Below are 19,965 nucleotides of genomic sequence, written 5' to 3' on the forward strand. Positions count from 1 at the left end.
ATAGCTATTGTTTACATGTATCCCCTTTTTAAACATAAGCTCCTTACCAGCAAGGGCTCTGTTTTGATCACTGTCAGTTTCCCTGCTGCCTATAAAAGCGTCCGGCCTTGAATTTATGCTCAAAATCTCTGTTGAATATTGAGTTGAATAACTATCTGATAGCAAACAAAAAAGGAAAGAAAGGGCTTCCCTGGTGGCGCAGTGGTTGAGAGTCCGCCTGACGATGCAGTGGACACGGGTTCGTGCCCCGGTCCGGGGGAATCCCACATGCCGCGGAGCGGCTGGGCCCGTCAGCCATGGCCGCTGAGCCTGCGCGTCCGGAGCCTGTGCTCCGCAACGGGAGAAGTCACAACAGTGAGAGGCTCACGTACCGCAAAAAAAAAAAAAAGAAAAAGAAAAAGAAAGGAAAGGAACAGAGGGACAAAAGGATAGATTCTGATGTGCTTTTTCCTCCTGGCTCTTGCCTTTGGCCCTTGTTTTTGTTTTTCTTTATGTTCTCTTGTACCTGAATCAAAGTATAGATGATTCTGCACTTGTCTAGCCAGGCCCATCTGACCATGGACGTCCTCCCACATAAAGCTCTTACATAAAGGCAGCAGGCACGGGGATTCAGTGCGTGTCTGCGTGTGATAAGAGGTTCCTTAACTTGAGATATGCTGTCCCCGCAGTCCCCAGTTTGCTGATACACACGTGTGGTTTTCCCTGGGATCAGAGGTGCTAATAATGGGTCAGGGCCTTGGTCTCTCCTGAACGCCATGGCTGGGGTCCATCCAGGGAAGCAGCTGGCATCAAGGTGGACGTTTCCCATTGGCATCAGCTTCCTTTGGTCCACTGGTCAAAGAAGTCCAGAGCCCCTTGGGATATCCAGGTCTCCTGGGCAGCCTCTGGTTGTGTGTGCAAGGAGCCTCCTGAAGGCCCCCCTTGCAAAGCATCCCCCCTCATTGGGGTTAGTGGTCCACCTTCTGCTTCTGCTGCCAAGTCCCTGTAAACAGGTCTACATCTTCTACATTGGGAGGGAGAAGTGCAAAGGATGGAGGGGTCCCTGGGACGTGCCAGGTACGTCACCTATAAGGATTGTGAGACTCCAGAAGGCAGGGGCTGTGTCTATCTTATTCAAGTCTGTCTTTTCCCAGCACCTAGCACAGTGCCTGGCACATATTAGGTGCTCAAAAAAATTTTTCTGGAAAACTGAATGAACCCTGTGAGGGTATCACTATTATCCCCATTATGCAGAAGCAGCAGCCCCCTGTTATACCCTCCATTTCTGCAGTGCCTGACACACTTATCATTGCTTGTTCAAGTTCTTTTTCCCCTGCCAAACCTTAAGCTCCAGGAGGGCAGGGATTGTTCTCTGCTGTATCCCCAGCAGCTAGCACAGTGCCTGGCACATAGTAAGTGATCAGCAAATATTTCTTGACTGACTGATTGAATGGATAGATAGATGGATGAAGCTCAGAGACATTGTGTATTTTATTTAAGCTCACAGGACTAGAGTTGATCCCAGTCTCAGTGACCAGACCATGAAGTCCATGACGGCAGGGATGGAGTCTGGTTTTTCTCATCATAGGATCCGTAGCACCACGGACAGTGCCTACATAGAGCAGGTGCCCAATAAATACTTATTGAGTGAAGAAATGAGTCACAGACTGAGCTTTTCAAAATTATTATTTTGTAACACTATTTAAGGAGATAGGGGCCTCATGTGCAGACATATCACAAGTCCCATTTTGAGAGAAGGCAGCATTTAAAGACACAAGCTGTTTTATGGTAGCGAGGATTAAAGGGGAGAAAACAGGAGCAGAGTGACTGAAATGTGGGCTCCCTTCTCTGTGAGTAGAGTGCTAGCCTGCATCGCCTCACCAGTCGGTAGGAAGCAAGTTGGTAGCCACAGAGCACAGGGTTTCCAGCCACCGATCACTGAGACATCTGGGTCAAGGTGGCCCACAGAAGCAGAGGCAACCAGACCTTCAGGAGCCCTGAAAGGAAAGTGATTACAGGGCTGCTGCTAGCACTGATGTGCACATTTTATGTGCAAAACTAACATGAACTGCTTCCTCTAAACTGACCAATAGGAAAGGACACCCTCTCTGGGCTGATCAGTTAGAAAAAGGAAGCTTTCTCTTTATCTGTCCTGAAAACCAATTAGAAAAAGCTGTCCTCCCAGGTGGGCCAATCTGAAAAGGGCAGGCTTTCCGCAGGCACTAGCCTTGGTATCCCCTCCAAAGGGCACTCTCGTGCAGTGACCAACTTACTCAACCTTGGTGCCCTTGAGGGATATTCGCAAAGGGTAAGCCTCTTGGGGATACCTTGACTCTCCAGCTCTGAGCTCACTGATACTGGGATGAACTAGCTCAGGTCAAATACTAGGTTGGTGTAACAACCTGCTCGGATCTAGGTGCCAGGAGCCAAGCAGGACACGAGTTACACGGATTCACTTTTCGTCCAGATTTTCAGTCAATTCAGTGGCCAGAAAAATCAAGGGCCGTGAAAATGCTGCCGGTCCCCGGCCTTTGTGGTCAGAGGAGCAGAGAAGCAGAAAAACAGCGTTTCTTGTTTTTCTGCTGTGTTCATCCCGGCACTAAGCATCCTGAAAAAGGTGTCAGAGATGAGCCTTGAAGCTTCAGGAAGTGCCCAAGGTTCAGATCTAGAGTGTGTGCTCGTTCACTGTGTACAGCTGTGTAACAAGCGAGTATGTGTCTGTATATACAGATAGGCACACATGCAGCTACCGCTGTCACGCACCTTTGTGTGTGACTGTGAATATGTGCACGTGACCTCGTGTGAGGTCTGGGTGGTGTCTGTTCTTGTGCGCCTGTCTGTGCGTGCCTGCGTCCATGCACACTGTTGTAGGACAGCATGGCTATGTGTGCAGCCTCAGGCCCAAGACTTTCCGTAAGTGCCGTCACCTCTTCAGAGCTCAGCTCGAGCAGCCCAGGTACTCCAGCATACCCTGGGCCCACAGATAAAAGCCCCAGAGGAAGGTTCTGGTGCAAGTGCCTGTGCAAAGAGGACCTGAACTTACCCGAGCTACTGGGAGCAGCCCTTGAGACTGTGGCCTGGCTCCCTGTGGGAGGAAACAGAAGGATCAGTGCATGGGGAAGCCTGGGTGAAGCCCCTTCCTTCTGCTCTTCCTTGCAGCTAGAGAAGCCCCAATCTGGTCATGTCACTCCCCTGCTTTGGACCCCTCAGGGGCTGCCAGCTACTTTCAAGAGAAAGGCCCAAAACCTTAGCAAGAACCACATGTCAATTATATTTCAATTAAAAGGAGGGGGAGGGGGAAGAGGGGGAGGAGGGGGAGGAGGGGGAGGAGGGGGAGGAGGGGGAAAGGGAAGGGGAGGGGGAGGAGGGGGAGGGGGAGGACGAGGAGAAGAAAGAGAAGAAGTACAAGGCCTCACATGGTTTGGTCCCCAACCTGCATCAGCTCACCCTCCTCCTTCCAGCCTGCCTGGCTTTATCCCAGTTACTCTAGCACGGTAGGCTCCCTCCTGCCACAGGCCCTTTGCCCATGCTCTACTCTCTCCCTGGGATTCCTCCCTCTCCTCTGCTTCTCCTGACCCCTCTTAGTTAATCCCTTCTCAATTTCCAAACCTCAGCTCCATTCTTCCCCAACCCTCCTCACTAGGTCTGCTCCCCCTACCGGAAGAGCTCAGAGTTCCTGGTCCATTTTCGTGACTGTACTTATCGCAACTGCAGAGATCCATGATTATTTGAATGATGTCTCCCCTACTGGTCCATAGGTGCCACATGAGCCAGCCTTTACCTGTTGCTGCTCATCCTGAGACCCTAGCCACTAGCACAAGGCCTGGCACAAGGCAGGCATGAGAAGACAGCTGTGCAATGAATGAATGAATGAGAACCGGCAAGAGGAAGGCAGCTTATAGTCTACCTCGCCTCGCAGGATTTACTTGCTCCAGTTCTTCAGACCCCAGTAAGACCCCGAGTGCCAGGTTCTGTCACCCCTCCTCATCTCCAGAGAACACTTCTTGCCAGGAATGTGGGGAAAGGAGGGGCCCTCTTACCTTTCCGTATGATGGGACCCAAGTTTAGGACATGAGTTTGGTCTATGAAGCCCCCCCTGCGGAATCTGGTCTCGGAGCAGGTCTGCAGGGAGAGAGGGTGACAAAGAAACCTTTCCACAAGGGAGACTGAATGTGGCCCTGCCAGGGGGAGTGGGCTACACCCTTCACAGGGGCAACCTCCTGCCTCAGGCTGGGACTTGAGGATGGTAGAGGCAGGGGTTGTTAGGAGATGGGTATACGTGGGCTCACGTCCCAGCTCTACCATATGTTAGATGTACGATCTTAGGAAAGTCACTGAGCCTCTGCGCCTCTCTCCCCATACAGAAAAAGGGACTGGTAAAATACCTCCCTCCCAGAGCCGCTGTGAAGTATTAAAAAGTTAACACACATAAGTCGCACTCAGTGCTTAAAAATGTCCATTTCTGTTATTAGAACACAAGCTTGCAGATGAGCCAGAGGTTCTGTTGCCCTGCCCTGACCCCACCTGACTTCCCCACAGCCTAGGTCTCCTGCCCGGCTACAGCAGCCTCATCTTATTGCTCTGTCTACCCCTGTACTAAAACAGAAACATGTTTATATGTTTTCTTTGAACCTGTGGCCAAATGTCTTCGGTTATGGGAGCTGGGCGTGGCGGAGGACGTGGCGAGCAGGCTGAGGGAGGGGAGGTGACTCACAGGTTTGCACTTTTCATTCACGGTGTCACAGAGGTACACTTCACAGTGCAGGTAGACCAGGTCATAGTTTCCAGCAAAACGGAACATCTGGACAGAAAAGCGCCCCTGAGGGGACTCCCCATTCTCCTCCACTTGGATGGTTGAGTCCTCCGTGCGTGGACATCTGGGAAGGTTACGTCATATAACATGGTTGGTTAAGCAAACACTCTGGGGCCAGACTTCCTGGATTTAAATCTCATTCCACCACTCATTATCTGTGTGACCGTGGGCTATTTACTTAACCTTTCTGAGCCTGTTTCCCTATCTACGTAGGAGGAATAATAATTGTAGCCCACACCATAAGATAGTTGCAACGATTAAATGAGTTAAAATTACAAAGTACTTATTACAATATGTGACGTACAATAGGTGATTCATATATATGATTCTAAAGTAAAAATGTCATCGGTACAGAGCTGCAACCATCCTAAAGTCAGCACTTCCTGATTTCCCAGGAAATGGCACGCAGGAATCATTACCTACCATTTATTGGTTGTCCACTGGTGCCTGGTGTTAATTTTAACAATGGAAATGTCTGAGCACTGAGGTCCACTGACCACATTGGAGTGTGTGTGCTCATGTACACACATACACAACGCACCCAAACACATGGATAGAAACTCAAAACTGCACGTTCGGAGACTCACACGGGTGCTGGGCCGGAGCAGTACCCTCAGCAGGCAAATCAGGTACCCTGTCTGCTCTTTCACACGATCTGCTCAAAATGGATTTAGAAAAGGGGCTGAAGGCTGATTGCATAGGAGAACCGAGAAAGGAACTTCTGGGGGTGGTGTTCACTCTGCTCTGTGTCCCCTACAATTCAGATCCGACTTCTCTTGGCAAAATAAAAGCCCTGAGGTTAAGGGGACCCACCTCATGAAAGGCAGAGAGAGTGGCATCCAGCACTGCCCTCGGCAGCCCCAGGCACCCAACCCAAGCAAGGCACCTACGTGTCTCCTCTAGCTGCCCATGGTCTCCCCAACTTGTCTCCTCTTTACACACCCCGTGATATTCTGAGCCTCTCACAGAATGGTGGCTCTCAGCCCAGCTCCCACCCATGCCACGGCAGAAACACAGGGCCACAGCCAGCATTTCTTCATGCTTCTTTTTCAAAACTTTCCAAGCTTCCCACAATGTACATGCTCTACCTTTATACTCAGACAAAAAAAAAAAAAAAGCTTAAAAAATTCCTGCATGGTAGGTTTTATTTATGCCTATTTCACATACGAGAACATGAATATCCAGAGAGATGAGCTGACTTGTGTCTCAAACTAAGAAATAGCAAAACCAAGATATGAACCCAAGTCTCCATGATGCCCCAATCGAGGTCACGCCAGCATCTTCCAAATTTCAGTTCTTTTTTTGCCTTATCCAGAAACCGTCTCCATGAATGTTTTCCTGTTTCCCAATATCTGTATTATTATTTTACATTATTATATTATTATTACTATTTTTCTTTAAATCTACACACCTTTTTACTGAAATACATCTATTTTTTAGGAGATCACAACCACAAATAGCCAACCAGTATTAGTTGCCATATATAAAACATGACCACACTAATGAAAATAAAGTAAAACAGTGCCATTACATTTTACTTAGACACTGTTGACTGTAAAAGGCCCCAAACAGACTTCTGCTCTCCTTTCTTTTCGTTGCAAAGGGAGATTAACAAATAACAGAAGTGTGAGCATCAGATGAGCGCCCGGCTGAGACTTTCCCCCTTGATTTGACCACGCAGATTCTAAGAGAACTGAAACAGAAATAGGTCAGTGTCTCCTGGGAGTGCTTTCTCTGATTGCACTATTAAAATTGCAAATGCCCTCCCCTTTTCCTGCTTAGGTTTTTTCCCGTAGCCCCTTCATCATTAATATGCCATGGAAGTCACTTTTGTTTAATTGTTGGTCTCCCTGCTTAGAATATCAGCTATATGGGGGCAGAGATTTTTGTCCCTTCTATTCACTGTTATTCACACAGCCTGGCACACGAAAACTTCCAAAAATATTGGTTCAATTTATGAATGAGACTGTGAGCTACTTTCTCACAGTGTGGTTCATGGTTCTCTAATGCACTTGAGCCAAAGGCAGCCCATCTGTGTCCTCCCTGTTTCAGTTGGCCCTTGGCTAACCATACCTCCACTGCACTCCTCCCAGCCAAGTGCCAGCCTGCTCCTGCCTGGGGCCTGCCTCTCCATCAGGTTTCTCATCCTTTTCTGAGTCCTGGACCCCCTCCACCATCTGGTGAAGCCCATGCTTCCCTCCTCAAAAAGAATGCCTTAAATGCATAAACTAAATTACATAAGATTATAAAGAAAACCCATTAAACACAGTCTTAAACTATTAAAACTTTTGATACATGCATTATATATTTACATATCTATTATATAAATGTATATATATTTACAAGTACATGGATTTGATATTACATCAAATAATATCTAGTAGAAGTTCTAATACTATAGTAACTAAAAAGTATGATGTGTGCAAATGTTTTCATATGTCCTGCTAATGTTTCTGTGGTTTCTTGCCTATATCATAAGGAACGGCAATGCTAAATTTCAGCTAGAGGTAAATGAATATAAAAATGTACTTTGTACCCATCCAAGTCCAAAGACCCTCCCTGCTCCCAAATTCCACCCATGGGCCTTACCTGTCCTGGATGATGAAGTACTTCAAGGGGTCTGTGGCATTGCTGCTGGGTGTGGCATAGCAGTTGGTCATCAGCAGTGCAAACCGGGACAAGTCGCCCCCATCCAGCATGGTGCCCACATAGAGAAACGCCTCGGTGGACAGGGTCACGGAGGAGCCTTGGTAGGGCTGTATGTAGGCAGGGCTCTGGAAGAGCGCCATCCACACGGTGAACGTTCCGGTCCCACCCATGCTGATGTTTAGGGCGCTGCGGGAGGAGAGGGGCTGGTGAGAGAACCGGAGCTGAGAACAACAACAGACAGCTCATCCTTTCTGGTCTGCATTCCTAAGCAGGTCCTGCCAGTTACTTGCATTTTTATCCAGCAACAGGACTGGAACCCACCACCCATTGCTCCGTAAACTACAATGGGCACACACAGGTCACTTAGGGATCTTGGTGAAATGCAGGTTCTGGTTCTGCAGGTTTGGGGTGGGGCTCAGGGTTCTGCTTTTCTAACGAGCTCCCAGGTGATGCTGCCGCTTCTGATCCATAGACCGTATTTTCTGTAACATGTCCACCCCCTCAGGTGTGGCCCCTGCATTCAAGAAGTGCAGCAAGCACTTTCTCTAGGGAATCACCTAGATTCCTTTTTTGGTCTTAATCCAGAACGGTTTAAAAAGATGGGCTATGAGTCCTACAGGCCTTAGTCAGAGTTCTGGCTCCACCTACAGCAGAAGATTGGGGATTGTAAAATGGGTTATTTTAAATCACATTAAAAACAGTCACGCTGATGTAGACTCCACGGGATTATCCTACAAAGGACACTGAAAGACTGATGCCCGAGGAAATGGGGTACATGAGGAATAGTAATGTGGAAGTCCATTTCAGAGGTGAGAATGGGGTTATTGGTTTGGACTTGGTTAGACTGGAATGAGATTTCTAGCTCAAGCCAGAGAGAGATCTGCATACAGATGTGTTGTTCCCTGCAACCTACCAGGCCTGGGACGCGGCCACATTGCTCCAGGGCACTGCTTGGCCAGGTGATGCTCCACACAAAGGCAGACAATGAGTAACTGTCTTCCTTCAAGTCAGCCAAGCACCCTCATCGGTGCCCAGTGCCCTTCCCCAAGTCTGTTTGGCCCAGGGAACATGTGACCATGGGCAAGCTTCAAAGAAAAGGTCATGGTAGAGTGGGGACTCTATGCCTGACGGCCTGGGTTTGAATCCCAGCTCTGTCATTTACTAGCCTCTACAACTCTGGACAATTTACTAAACCTTCTTTGACCTTCAATTTCCATATCTGTATAATGGGAATAATAATAATACTTACACCTCTTGGGGTGCGCTAAGTTTTCAATGAGATGTTCCATGTAGAGCACTTAGCACAATGCCTGACATATGGTCAGCTCTCAGTAAACACTTGTTATTATTACAACTATTATTTTTGTCCAGTATCAGCCTCATTGGCTTGTGATTCATCCTATTCAGAGACTTTCAAGTTTATTCAGCAACAGGATCCTTTTATTCTTTTAAATAATAAAACTGATAAAGAAGATGTGGTACATGATATATACAAAGGAATACTACTCAGCTATAAAAAAGGATGAAATCATGCCATCTGCAGCAACATGGATGCAACTAGAGATCATCGTGCTAAGTGAAGTAAGTCAGACAGAGAAAGACAAACACCATAGATATCACTTATATGTGGAATCTAAAATATGACACAAATGAACCTGTCTATGAAACAGAAACAGACTCACGGACATAGAGAACAGACTTGTGGTTGCCAAGGCGGAGGGGGTTGGGGAGGGACGGAGTGGGAGTTTGGGGTTAGCAGATGTAAGCTTTATATACAGAATGGATAAACAACAAGGTCCTACTGTAGAGCACAGGGAACTATATTCAATATCCTATGATAAACCATAATGGAAAAGAATATGAAAAGAGAATGTGTGTGTGTGTGTGTGTGTGTGTGTGTGTGTGTGTATATATCTGAATCACCTTGTTATATGTAGAAGTTAACACAACATTGTAAATCAACTATACTTCAATTTTAAAAATAGGAAAAAAAATAAAACCTCATGTGGCACTCAATGTGGGTGGAAGTTTTCTGGTTCCCACCCCTAAATCACCTCGTTAAAGACCCTCACACTCCAAGAAGCATAAATTGTAAACCCCTCTTTATTCAAACTCCTTCCATTTACAGAGAAGGAAACTGAGGTCCAGATACGGAGTACAATTTGCCCAGTCCCATAGCAGGTCTGAACTGAGACCTCTCCCTCCTTCCCTCTGGTCCAACCACCCAACCCCTCTGATAAGCCAGGGACCCTAATATCGGTTTCACCTCTGCAGAGCACTTTTGTGCTTCTAAGAAAGACAGTCGAGCATTGCCAAACCCATTTCACATATGAGAAGACTGACACTCAGAGTGGGCCATCACCTTCCCAAAGCCATCTGTGGGATGGAGCCGGGATTTGAAAGCAGCCTCCAGACTTCCTAGCTGGGCTCCTTATGGAGTCCAACACTACCTCCCAGCCACCTCCCTCCACCCAGCTTCTTATGGGCGGCAGTTGACAGGGAAGCTAAGGGCCTGGTGCCTAAGGGGTTGTGGGGTGGAGCCGGCCAGGGACGTTGGGGACCCTCTCTGGCCGCACCTGACCATTGGCTGCAGGGAGGTCTTCAGGCTGACTTTCATGTCCAGGGGATAGGAGCACGCAAAGTTGATTTTGATGTTGCGGTCACGGATGATGAGCTCATCTGCCAGGTAGAGAGTGTTGCTGTATGTGGCATGAGTTTCATTCCTCTGTGTTAGGGTGGGGAGGTGGGGGGAGGGAGGGTGGAAAAAGGGGCATAGAATCTGAGTAAGGTTCAAAGCCAAAGGTGTTGAAACTGCCCTCCCAGTTTCCGTGAGCACGACTCATGTGCTAGCCCCCTTCCCTCACCCCAGCTAAACGCACATATTGCATCACTGCACTGGCCCTGCAATGACCCTAAGAGGCAAGGCAAGCACCTCCCTGCCTCTTGAAAGGAGACAGAAGTTCATGGGAACTGCGTGACTTGCCCCCGGTACAGGGGCTCTAACAAGCCTGGACTCTTCCCATCACCCCATGCTTCCTCTTGCAAACACTACAAAGACTGAAAACCACGTACCGAGTCATCATTAATGGTGGAACTTCAAAAAGCCATATCTGGCAAATGACAGTTTTTTCCTTGTTTCTTTTGTCCTCTTTCTTTTTCTTTTGGGGGATGAGGGAGATGGGAGGAAGCAGAGCCCACTCACACAAGTGTTTACCTCTGGGTCTCTTTGGAGGAGGCTTCTATAGCTGAGGTCCTAGGTCTACAAACATCAGTGATGCAGACCCTGCCTCCCAGGATGGCCAGAGACAAACAGATCTGCTTCTGAACTCAGCGCTGATACCTACTGGCTTAGAATAGTCATTGCACTGTCTGGGCCTGACCTTTCCCATCTGTAAAATGGGGAACTATCACTATGGATCATCCTCTTATTTGCAGCTAACGTTTACCGAGCACTTATTATGTGCCAGTCACTGTCCTGATCATTTCACACACATTAACTCCTTTAACCCTCTTAACCCTATGCAGTAGGTACTATTGTTACTCCATGTTACAGCTGAGGAAGCTGAGGCACAGCTAGGTTAACTCAGTCACCCAAACTCACACAGCTAGCAAGTGGTAGGGCTAGGCTTGAACCAGGCAGTGCTCTGACCCTGTCCCACATTGGCCAGAACGTACCGTCATCACCGTCCCACAGGGCCCATCCCTGGCTGGGGTCACCACGGACATCCAGTCCCGGTCGCCCCTCTCAGTGAAGCCTGAGCACTGGCTGTCTCGCAGGTACATGAAGACCTTCTCAAAGCCCAGGCTCTGGACCTGGCACTTGCCCAGGGACAGCTTAATGTCATTGACCCCACATTCCAGCCTGCGCTCCAGGAGGGAGAGATCTGAAATGATTAGGGAAGGCAGGATTGGAGGGAGGTCTGGGACCACAATTCAGGGTACAGCACATCCCCAGGGCCCAGGCCCAGCTAGCCAGGTTGGCCACCAGCTGGGGGTACTCAGACTCGCTTTGGTCTCCCGCTGTGGTCTCCCTTCTGAGAGAGATGGAGACATGAGACTGGATTCCCAGCTCACTGGATGGATCCACGTGACCAACCACCAGACCACGTTACCCTAAGAGTAGGTTGTATACAAAGAACAGTAGTATCTTTGGGTCATTCACTGCCCAGGCATTAAATAACATTGAATCCCAGGAAAAGAAAACAAAACAACACAACAAGCAAACAAAGAAAGCTAATAAGTTAACTGCAATTTCTTTCCATCCTTTCTACATCAAGGAGACAGTCCTCAATAGCTGCTAATGTTTTCAGTGCCCTACACTTGGTAATTTTCCTTTGAAACAACAGAGTGCAGACCTCTGGCTAAGTATTTGCAGCACATAACAAAATACGGTTGGACTTTTTAAATTGAAGTATTTACACAGCTGCTGAAACTGAATCACTTTCTTTCATTGTATTCATTTTCACTGTTACCGTCTACCTCTACGTAGGGTAAGTGTTACTTCCCACAGACAGACGCAGCAGTAAACTTCAATGTCCCAAGTTTACTTAAAAGAAGGATGTCACTAATATCAGGACTGGAATTTGGGAAATACTAGCCTGCTTCAGTCATTATACATATGGGGAAACAGGTTTAGAGATGGCCAGGGCCCAGCTCAGGGTCCTCAGCTGGTCAGTGGAGGGCCGGGCCCAAGACACTGCAGACTGCGGGCCACGCCTGCATTCTTGTGCTGCCGGAATATGGTTCAGGTAGCCTCGGGCCAACAGGTGGCAGCCACTTGCGTATCCACTGTGGTGCAGGGGGCCTCAGAAAGAAGGCTGGGGGTGAGGTTGTTCCCCAAGCTCTGGGAGCCCAGAGAGCTTCTTGCTGGATTAAATGGATGTTACCGGACCGGCTTTCCACTCAGATTGGATAATAAGCATTCCCTGGATCATCCCCACAGGCCCCCAATTCCCACACAGGAATGTGTCCCTCCCCTGGTCGCCGACATTTCTCAGCACCTCCCCTCCTCCCCGCTGGCCTCACCGGTGATGCTGAAGTCCTGTTTGCACTGGCAGTGCCATCTGCCATTATCCGATTTGCAGTCCTCGTCCACACTGCACTCCTCACACGTCCCCTCCACGGAACCGGGGTCTGCAGGGTTATAGACAGACAGTCAACAAAGATGCGCTCCAGTCCCTCGAGGCGCCCACGCCGCCCGGTTGCGGTGGCGGGGAGTCACCCACTCACCTGTGCAGTAAGCCAGATGGCACTCGGGGGGCGCCGTCAGGTTATAGACATAGTAGCCGCCGGCACAGGCCTTCACCTGGACGAGCGCGTCCCACAGGCAGCAGTGGCCGCTCCAGTGCGCGCAGGCCCTGCGGCTCACGATGCCCTCGCTGCTCGACGGGTGCGTGCCGTTGAGCCACATGGGGGCGGCCGTGTTGCAGCGCAGGACGGGCACGCAGGTCTCGGCCAGGCGCACGCCGCCCTGGCCCACGAAGCGGTACCAGCCGGCCACGTCGGAGTCACAGGCGTAGCCCGCGCCGTACTGGGCGCTGCGCCAGTACTCGTCCAGGATACGGTGGGCCTGGCACGGGTCGGCGCACACGAGCGTGTCGCCCTCATGCACGCAGTCCAGGCCAGGCCCGCAGGAGCCCGGGGAGCACTCACAGTGCCTCCCGTCCCCCCAGTAGCCCGCCGGGCACACGCACGAGTAGTTGCCCTCGCTGTTGACGCAGGAGGCCAGGGTGTGGCAGTGGCTGAGCCCTGGCTCTGCACACTCGTCCACGTCCGTGCAGCCGAGCTCGGAGCTCAGGCGGAAGCCTTCGGGGCAGACGCACGTGTAGGAACCTGGGGTGTTCACGCAGCTGCTGGGGGCGGAGCAGTTGTGTGTCCCAGGAGTGGCGCATTCGTCCAGGTCCTCGCACTCGAGGCCGTCGCCAGTGAAGCCCGCCTGGCAGGAGCACGTAGTGGCAGCCCCATCCTCCGAGCAGGTGGCATTGCTGTGACATTCAGAGCAGCCTCCTGCGGACAGAAGAGACCAGACTCAGAGTGGAGGCCGCTAGGCCACTGGTCACCCAGAGACTCTTCCCGTGTCCCTTAGGGTACCCACGTTCTTTAAGACTTAGTTCATAGCCGACCACCTTCGAAAGAAACAAACCAAACTCCCCTGATGGCGTCTAAGCATTGCCTTCAAGCTGTGTCTTCTTTTCAAATGTCCACCTTTCCACCTCCAGAGGAATCATGCAGAGTTCTCGACACTTTGGTAGCACTTAGGTGACCCTGTCACCCCTTCCCCGACTTGGTACATTCTACGCCTTTTGCTCAGATCTCCTTCCCTGCTTCCTCTCTCTATCTGGCGGTGGCAGTCACGCTTTGTTCCTCTGTGACAATAATAATAAGATCGTATGGAGAAATCCAAACGAACCTTCTGGCCAACCCGATAACAGTAAAGATAGTGAGCTGTTGTTTATTAAGCACCTAGTACATTCCAGACACTGGGATAGGCACTTTCTATTCATTAGCGCATTGAATCCTCTTCAGCGGCCCTGGGGAATGACTTTCGTACTTGCCCTTATTTGAAAGGTGAGGAAACAAGATTCAGAAGTCTTAAGCCACTTGCTCCACTGGTGAGCAGCAGAGTTAGGACACAAACCGAGGTGGCAGGACCATAGAGTGTCTGCTCTTAACCACGACAACACGATGGTGTTTACTCCCTGTCCCAAAGTACCGCAGCTGGGGATTGTGGGGTGGTGGCCAGCTCCCTCCTCCAAGGAAAGGCTGAAGCAATGTGCGACCCAATGGAACGGTCACTTAAGTGTTAAACGGGAGGTATTTGGGAGCCACCTGGGTGTGTTCAAGTCTCCTGTGTGGTTGCATATGTTCTTGACCTTCCAGTGAAGTGCCAGGGGGCCTTAGTGATGTTCTAGACTTTTTGTCTCTCAATATGTGATCCAAGGACCACAGCGTCATCGTTATCTGGGAGCTTATTAGAATACAGAGTCTCAGGCCCCACTCCAGACTTACTGAATCAGAAACTGCATTTTAGTAAAATTCCTGGGTGCGTCCTATGTACCTTATAGAGTAAGAAATGCATGTAGAATAAAGACTGTGCAACTCTCAAGCATAACAGGAGGGGGATCGAAACCGCCCCTGCTCATGTGGGTACTGCTCGCTATACGCACACAGCACTTACTCGCTGCCGAGGTGTCAGAGGCTGCAGCTATGACGACCCAAGAGGTCACCACCACTACCATCCACATTAAGGTCGAAGAGAAAAGCCGCTTCATCTTTTCTGCTCTCCTCAGCTACTTCTGGTCTGGGGAGACTTTCCCAAAGGCAAGGAAAAGTTGGCCTCTTGGGGTTTCCAACTTGTCCTTGACACCTGAAGTCCTGTGAACAGAGACGGATGGGATAAACACATGATCTAACTCCCAGCCCCACAGTTGGGAGGAGTACTTTGGTTGCGCACTGCCTGAGTCCAGGAGATGCCATTTATGTGAACCACAAAAAGTGTGTATTGTTGTGGCCCTTGCTTTGGTGGGGTTTTCCCCTCTGTGGCCCTACTCTTAACTCCCACTCACATCCCAGCATCAGCTTCCCCAGTTCCAGCGCATTTGGAAGAACTGAATCTCTCATCTGGAGCAGGAACCAGCAAGACGGGGGAGTGTTCTGGACTCACCGTCTTACTGGAGGCAGCTTTGGGTCTTAACAGCCAACTCCTGATCCCCTGATGGGAAACTTTGAACTTGCCCAGATACGTTTATTCATTCAACAAACATTTATTGAGTAGTTACTATGTGCCAAACAGGGAACTGTGCACCAAGGTGACAGACAAAGTCCCTGACTTCATGCAGCTCACATATTGTGAAGAAGTGGCTTGAGATAAGCAACTTGAGAGGTGATTAACCTTCGTAATGTATTTTAATGTTTCCAGAGTGCTCACTTATTATTTCACCCACCTGGCAAAATAATCTACTATTACCCCAATTTTTACAGCAGCAAAATAGCGTAGCATGGTGGTTAAATATGTGGGATCTGGAGCCTGCAACCAGGATTCAAATCCCTATTTTACCAATCACTATGGTTGGTAAACTCATCGTGTGACACTGGGCAATGTATTTCAATTCGCTAAGACTTAGTTTCCTCATCTATGAAATAGAGATCAGTGCTTGCACAAACTGAGTGACTACAATACATCAGGCTCACTGTGAAGAAGTCCCTTGTCATCAAAGAACCTGTGACCTAGAAAAGTGTTTTGCAAGTCTTTGAGACAATAATCTGCTATAAGGAAATTAGTTTATGCCATGACCCAGTACAGCTGCTTGTACACACACACACACACACACACACACACACACACACACACACGCACATGCACACGTGAAATGAATGTTTTATAAAACAATTCTTACCATTACGGTGTGCATTCTTTGATGACATATTCTATTGTATTTAATTAAAATAAAATTCTGAATGTAATCCACGAATGGTTTCATGATCCACTAATAGGTTGTGACCTATAGTTTGGCTAATAACCGCCTGCATATTGTGGTCCAGGGATTAACTGAGATGAGATGTGCAAAGCAGGCTCAGAGCAGATACTCTTGGTCACTGCTGCATACCCCACTGCCTGGTACATAGTAGCCACTTCACTAATAGGAATTGAATGAATGAAAAAATTGTTGTTAGGGAAGCACAGGCTGAAAGAGAGGGGGATCAACTTACCAAAGCTCACGGAGCCAATGGTCAGCAGAGTGATGACTCAACCTAGGTCTGACCCAAGTGTCCAATCTCTTCATTTCTGCTCCCCCCTCCCTCAAACAGAATGGAAATCAGCAGAAGACCAGATGGGGAGAAGTGGCTAGGAGAAGTGAGAGCTGCAGAAAGCCTTACCTGAAGCCAGAAAGGTAGGATTAATCCGTTTACAAGTGTGTGCCTCCTATATATATATATATATATGTATATGTATATATATATATATACACACATCTGCCCCCCACTGGCACTCTCTCCTCCAGTTATTCTCTGGTTCTATTTCTTGATTGTTTTCCCGGGGGTGGAATATTTTACCCCTTTGGCACAGTGTTTACCTTTCCCAGGCTGTGAGGTGGTTGTTATTCTTTTTCCTAATTGGTAGAGACCCCAAATGATTGACATTGGGGGTCACACTTGTGCCCACAGTTGCAAGCCCTCTGTTTTGCACCTTTTGGAATCAAGAGATTCCTTAGTTAGAAATTAACTGGGAAAACAGTGCCAAGTTACTGGGCTTGTTCTTGGTCACTCAAAAGGACGAGGTGGAGCCAGGCAGAGGTCAGAATCTGAAGCCAGGCTGCTCCAGGAGAAAAGGGTGTTCATTGCCCATACTGGGACATGTACCTGTGGTCACTCGGGTTCCAAAGCACACTCCATCCTCATGGGCTAAGCCAGCTCCCCGGGGGTCCAGATGGGAGCAGGAAAGGAGCTGAGAATGACTGAAGGTCAGAGCCAGAAGATAACTCAGACATCGTTGGACCAGACTCACTTTATGAACGAAGAAATCTGAATTCCCACGAAGGAAGGTCCCTTGGGAGGTGGATAACTTTGTGATTGAACAAACTAACTTTGGAGTCAGTCCATCTGACTCCATCAGTCCATCAGTCCATCAGTCCTCATCAGCCATTGCTGTGTGCCAGTAGGCTCATTTCTTTCCTTCCTGAGGTCATTTTCGTCATCTATAAAATGACAATACCCATCTCCTAGAGTTGTTACGGTGATTAAAGGAGATGATGTAAGTAAAGGCATGTAGCAATGATACCATCTGTGGAAGTCACTGCCAATGCTGCTTTGCTGGTGTACAGACACGGGGTAGAAAATGACAGAGCCTGGCTGGGTCCAACCCCGTGTCTCCTGATCTAATTCCATGTCGACGGAAATCCCATACTGAGAAAAATCAGATGTGTGTGAACTCAGGCTGCGCAGGAAATATGACAATGACCCACGGCACTTACTTTTTCAGGGCTTTCTTCTTCCACCTGGTTTAGTGGTTGGGTGACCATCGGCAGTGTCACATCCACCTCCTCAGGGGAATTTCATAGGTGTGAAATGACTGGGGCAAAGAGGTGGCACAGTTTTAAGAATTTTGATACCTCTTCCCAAAAAACACCCCAGAGAGATCTTTAAAAATTAGTTTACAATCCCACCACAGTACTCACCAACCCTGAGCACTAACTTTCATCTTTGTTGAAAAGTGAGAAATATCTCATTGTTATTTACTTTGGCAGTTCTTCGATGAAAAGGGACGTTATTATCTTTTCATTTGTTTACTATTATTCTTTTCTGAACTGGCTGTTTGTATCCTTTTCCTTTTTTTCCCCCCTATAAGAATATGTCTTTTTTCCCTCTCTTTTCTATATCTTAAGAAGAAAATAAAAGTCCTTAATATTCTTTTGCTCCATCCTGGATGGTGAATATCATTTCTGGTTGGTGCACATGAGGCTCTGTCAAAATCCGAGTTTGGGTGTCTCTAAAGGATTAAAGATGGAGCTCCAGGTGGCTCTTGGAGTTGTTTGAGCAGAGATCCTGGACAGGAACATGGGGAGTTTGGGCTGGAGACTATTCATAAGTCTAATAACCACATTATTCTAGTTTCTGTATTTGATGCTTTTACACCTTGAGACTTTGCCGACTCTGGAGGGACTACCCCACTGAAGGCAAACTAATGCCTAGAGATAGCAAGGAATATCTCACGATGTATACCCTTGCCATCTCTAGGAATATCATATTCCAGAGAGCATGACTTTCATGTGCACAACTGCCAGTCCAGAGCCCATCCCCCAACCCCTCCTCTATCAGGCTCACACTCAGGGCCACATTTTCCCTGCCCTAATCATCCCAGGGCCAGGTACCAGATAACTAGGGACAACTCCCAAGTCCCAGAGGCTGCTGAAACTATTCAAACTAGCCAATCCTAAACCTGCTTACCTTGCCTCTTCTGTTCCTTCCTATGGAAACCACAATGAAGGCTACAGTTTCAAATTACAGCTAAAATTTCCCCTTGCTTTCTCTGCCTCCTGACCAACCCGGCACTTCCCTGTGTGCCCCACCCATGGCATGGTGTGTACCCTACTCTTGGGATCTGTGAGTATAATAAACTGTCTTTTCGATGACAGTTATCTCCTCATCTGTTGGCCTTGCCATACCTGAATGATAATCAAACCTACATTTTAAAACAATAATCATCAACCTCACTCAACACAGCTGGATCATCTTGTGATATTTCTCTAATTGGCTATTTTTCCACTCTTTCTTCTTCCTACCGTCTCCCCAGTCCCACACACTTAATGACATCGTGGCATACTTCATTGGAGTAACTAAGCCATGCCTCCTACATCTTCTCCATCTACCTGCCTCTGGACTCATCTCCCACAGCCCCTCTCCTGTCATGATGGAGACAATATCTTTCTGCAAAAGGCCTTTCTCTCCCTGTATGCTCTGATGACCTCCCAACAGAGGGTCATCACCTGTGCCACCTACCCATACTGTTTACCCCAATCTGAGCCCCTACTTCCTAAGGTCCCAGTTGCATCTGGGGAGCCTGCAGGTAGCACACCCGTTTTCTGGCTTGTGGCCAGTCAAGGGCTCTGTTCCATGTGATTTAGTTCGAGCAGCCCCCGTGGACCCCTCCTTCTTAAAGCCACTGGCAGCCACGTGGCTTTAAGACTGAAGCAGGTGAGCCTCGCATCGTGTCCTGAATACTAATACGTGCCCCTGTCGGGGCAACTGGTTCAGGTGAGTTCCAGGGCCCCAGGCTGTTCCCTGCTTGGTCTGGATGTAGACAGGCCAGGTTTGGGGGAAGAAAGACAGGGACACCGGCTCCGGAGACACAATCAGCCTTTGTGTTACATGACGGGTAGAGCGTGGAGAGGCCCAGATGGCTTGTGCAGACCTTGGTCCCTAAAATATTATGCCCTCCTTTTCCCAAGAGAAGGTTTATTATCACCTGACTGAAATGAATGTTACACACCAGCGGCATGAGTCTGAATGACTTCCTAACATGTCTACGTCCTAATCCCCAGAACCTGTGAATGTTACCTTACGTGGCAAAAAGGACTTTTGGGCATGATTAAGTTCAGTATCTTGAGATGAGGTTACCTGGGCAAGCCCAGTGCTATCTCAGTGGCACTTGTGAGAGAGATGCAAGAAGAATTGGAGGAAGTAGGAGACGTGAGGATGGAAGCAAAAGGTCAGAGTTCTTTGAAGAAGGAACCATGAATGCAGGCGGCCACTAGAAGCTAGAAAAACAAGGTAGTACTGCGAGCCCTCACGGCTGTGGCTTTTTAAAAGATCACTTTAGCATCTTTAGGGAATATGGATTTTGTGTAACGTGTGTGGGGCATGGAAGTGCAGAGTGGCAGTAGAAGGACCAATTAGAAGACTTCTGTGGCTGAGACTGGTGGGTGGAGATGGAGGGCAGTGGGGGGAGTCATGTGTTTAGGTAGAGTTACCTTTATGGTAATAAAAGGAAAGAGGGACCTTAAGGGTTGGCCCAGGATATGGCTGTT

At 48.7% G+C, this 19,965-nt stretch overlaps 1 protein-coding gene across 2 annotated transcripts; it reads right to left on the reverse strand.

Moving 5' to 3' along the window:
• Positions 1-1,647: 1,647 nt before the first annotated feature.
• On the reverse strand, positions 1,648-16,451 carry UMOD (uromodulin). Of its 2 annotated transcripts, none has more exons than XM_032606674.1 (11): positions 16,319-16,451; positions 14,619-14,815; positions 12,671-13,447; positions 12,467-12,574; positions 11,117-11,325; positions 10,018-10,166; positions 7,382-7,627; positions 4,694-4,856; positions 4,020-4,101; positions 3,023-3,064; positions 1,648-1,976 (listed from the first exon to the last, which is right to left on the reverse strand). In XM_032606674.1, exons 2-11 carry the CDS (start codon positions 14,710-14,712, stop codon positions 1,915-1,917), a joined length of 1,932 nt encoding a protein of 643 aa, XP_032462565.1. In that variant the 5' UTR covers positions 14,713-14,815; positions 16,319-16,451; the 3' UTR covers positions 1,648-1,914. The 2 variants fall into 2 exon arrangements, with proteins under 2 accessions (XP_032462565.1, XP_032462566.1); XM_032606675.1 differs by lacking the exon at positions 16,319-16,451 and adding an exon at positions 16,151-16,221.
• Positions 16,452-19,965: the final 3,514 nt, after the last annotated feature.

Source organism: Phocoena sinus, chromosome 15, assembly GCF_008692025.1.
Source record: "Phocoena sinus isolate mPhoSin1 chromosome 15, mPhoSin1.pri, whole genome shotgun sequence".
NCBI lineage: Eukaryota > Metazoa > Chordata > Mammalia > Artiodactyla > Phocoenidae > Phocoena > Phocoena sinus.

Excerpts from the sequence above, each read along its gene's own strand:
- UMOD (XM_032606674.1), bottom strand. The coding sequence starts at position 14,712 with ATGAAGCGGCTTTTCTCTTCGACCTTAATGTGGATGGTAGTGGTGGTG. Across the intron at positions 13,448-14,618 it reads CTCTGACACCTCGGCAGCGA|GAGGCTGCTCTGAATGTCAC; the intron begins GTAAGTGCTGTG and ends TTCTGTCCGCAG. Across the intron at positions 1,977-3,022 it reads GGCTGCTCCCAGTAGCTCGG|GGCTCCTGAAGGTCTGGTTG; the intron begins GTAAGTTCAGGT and ends CTTTCCTTTCAG.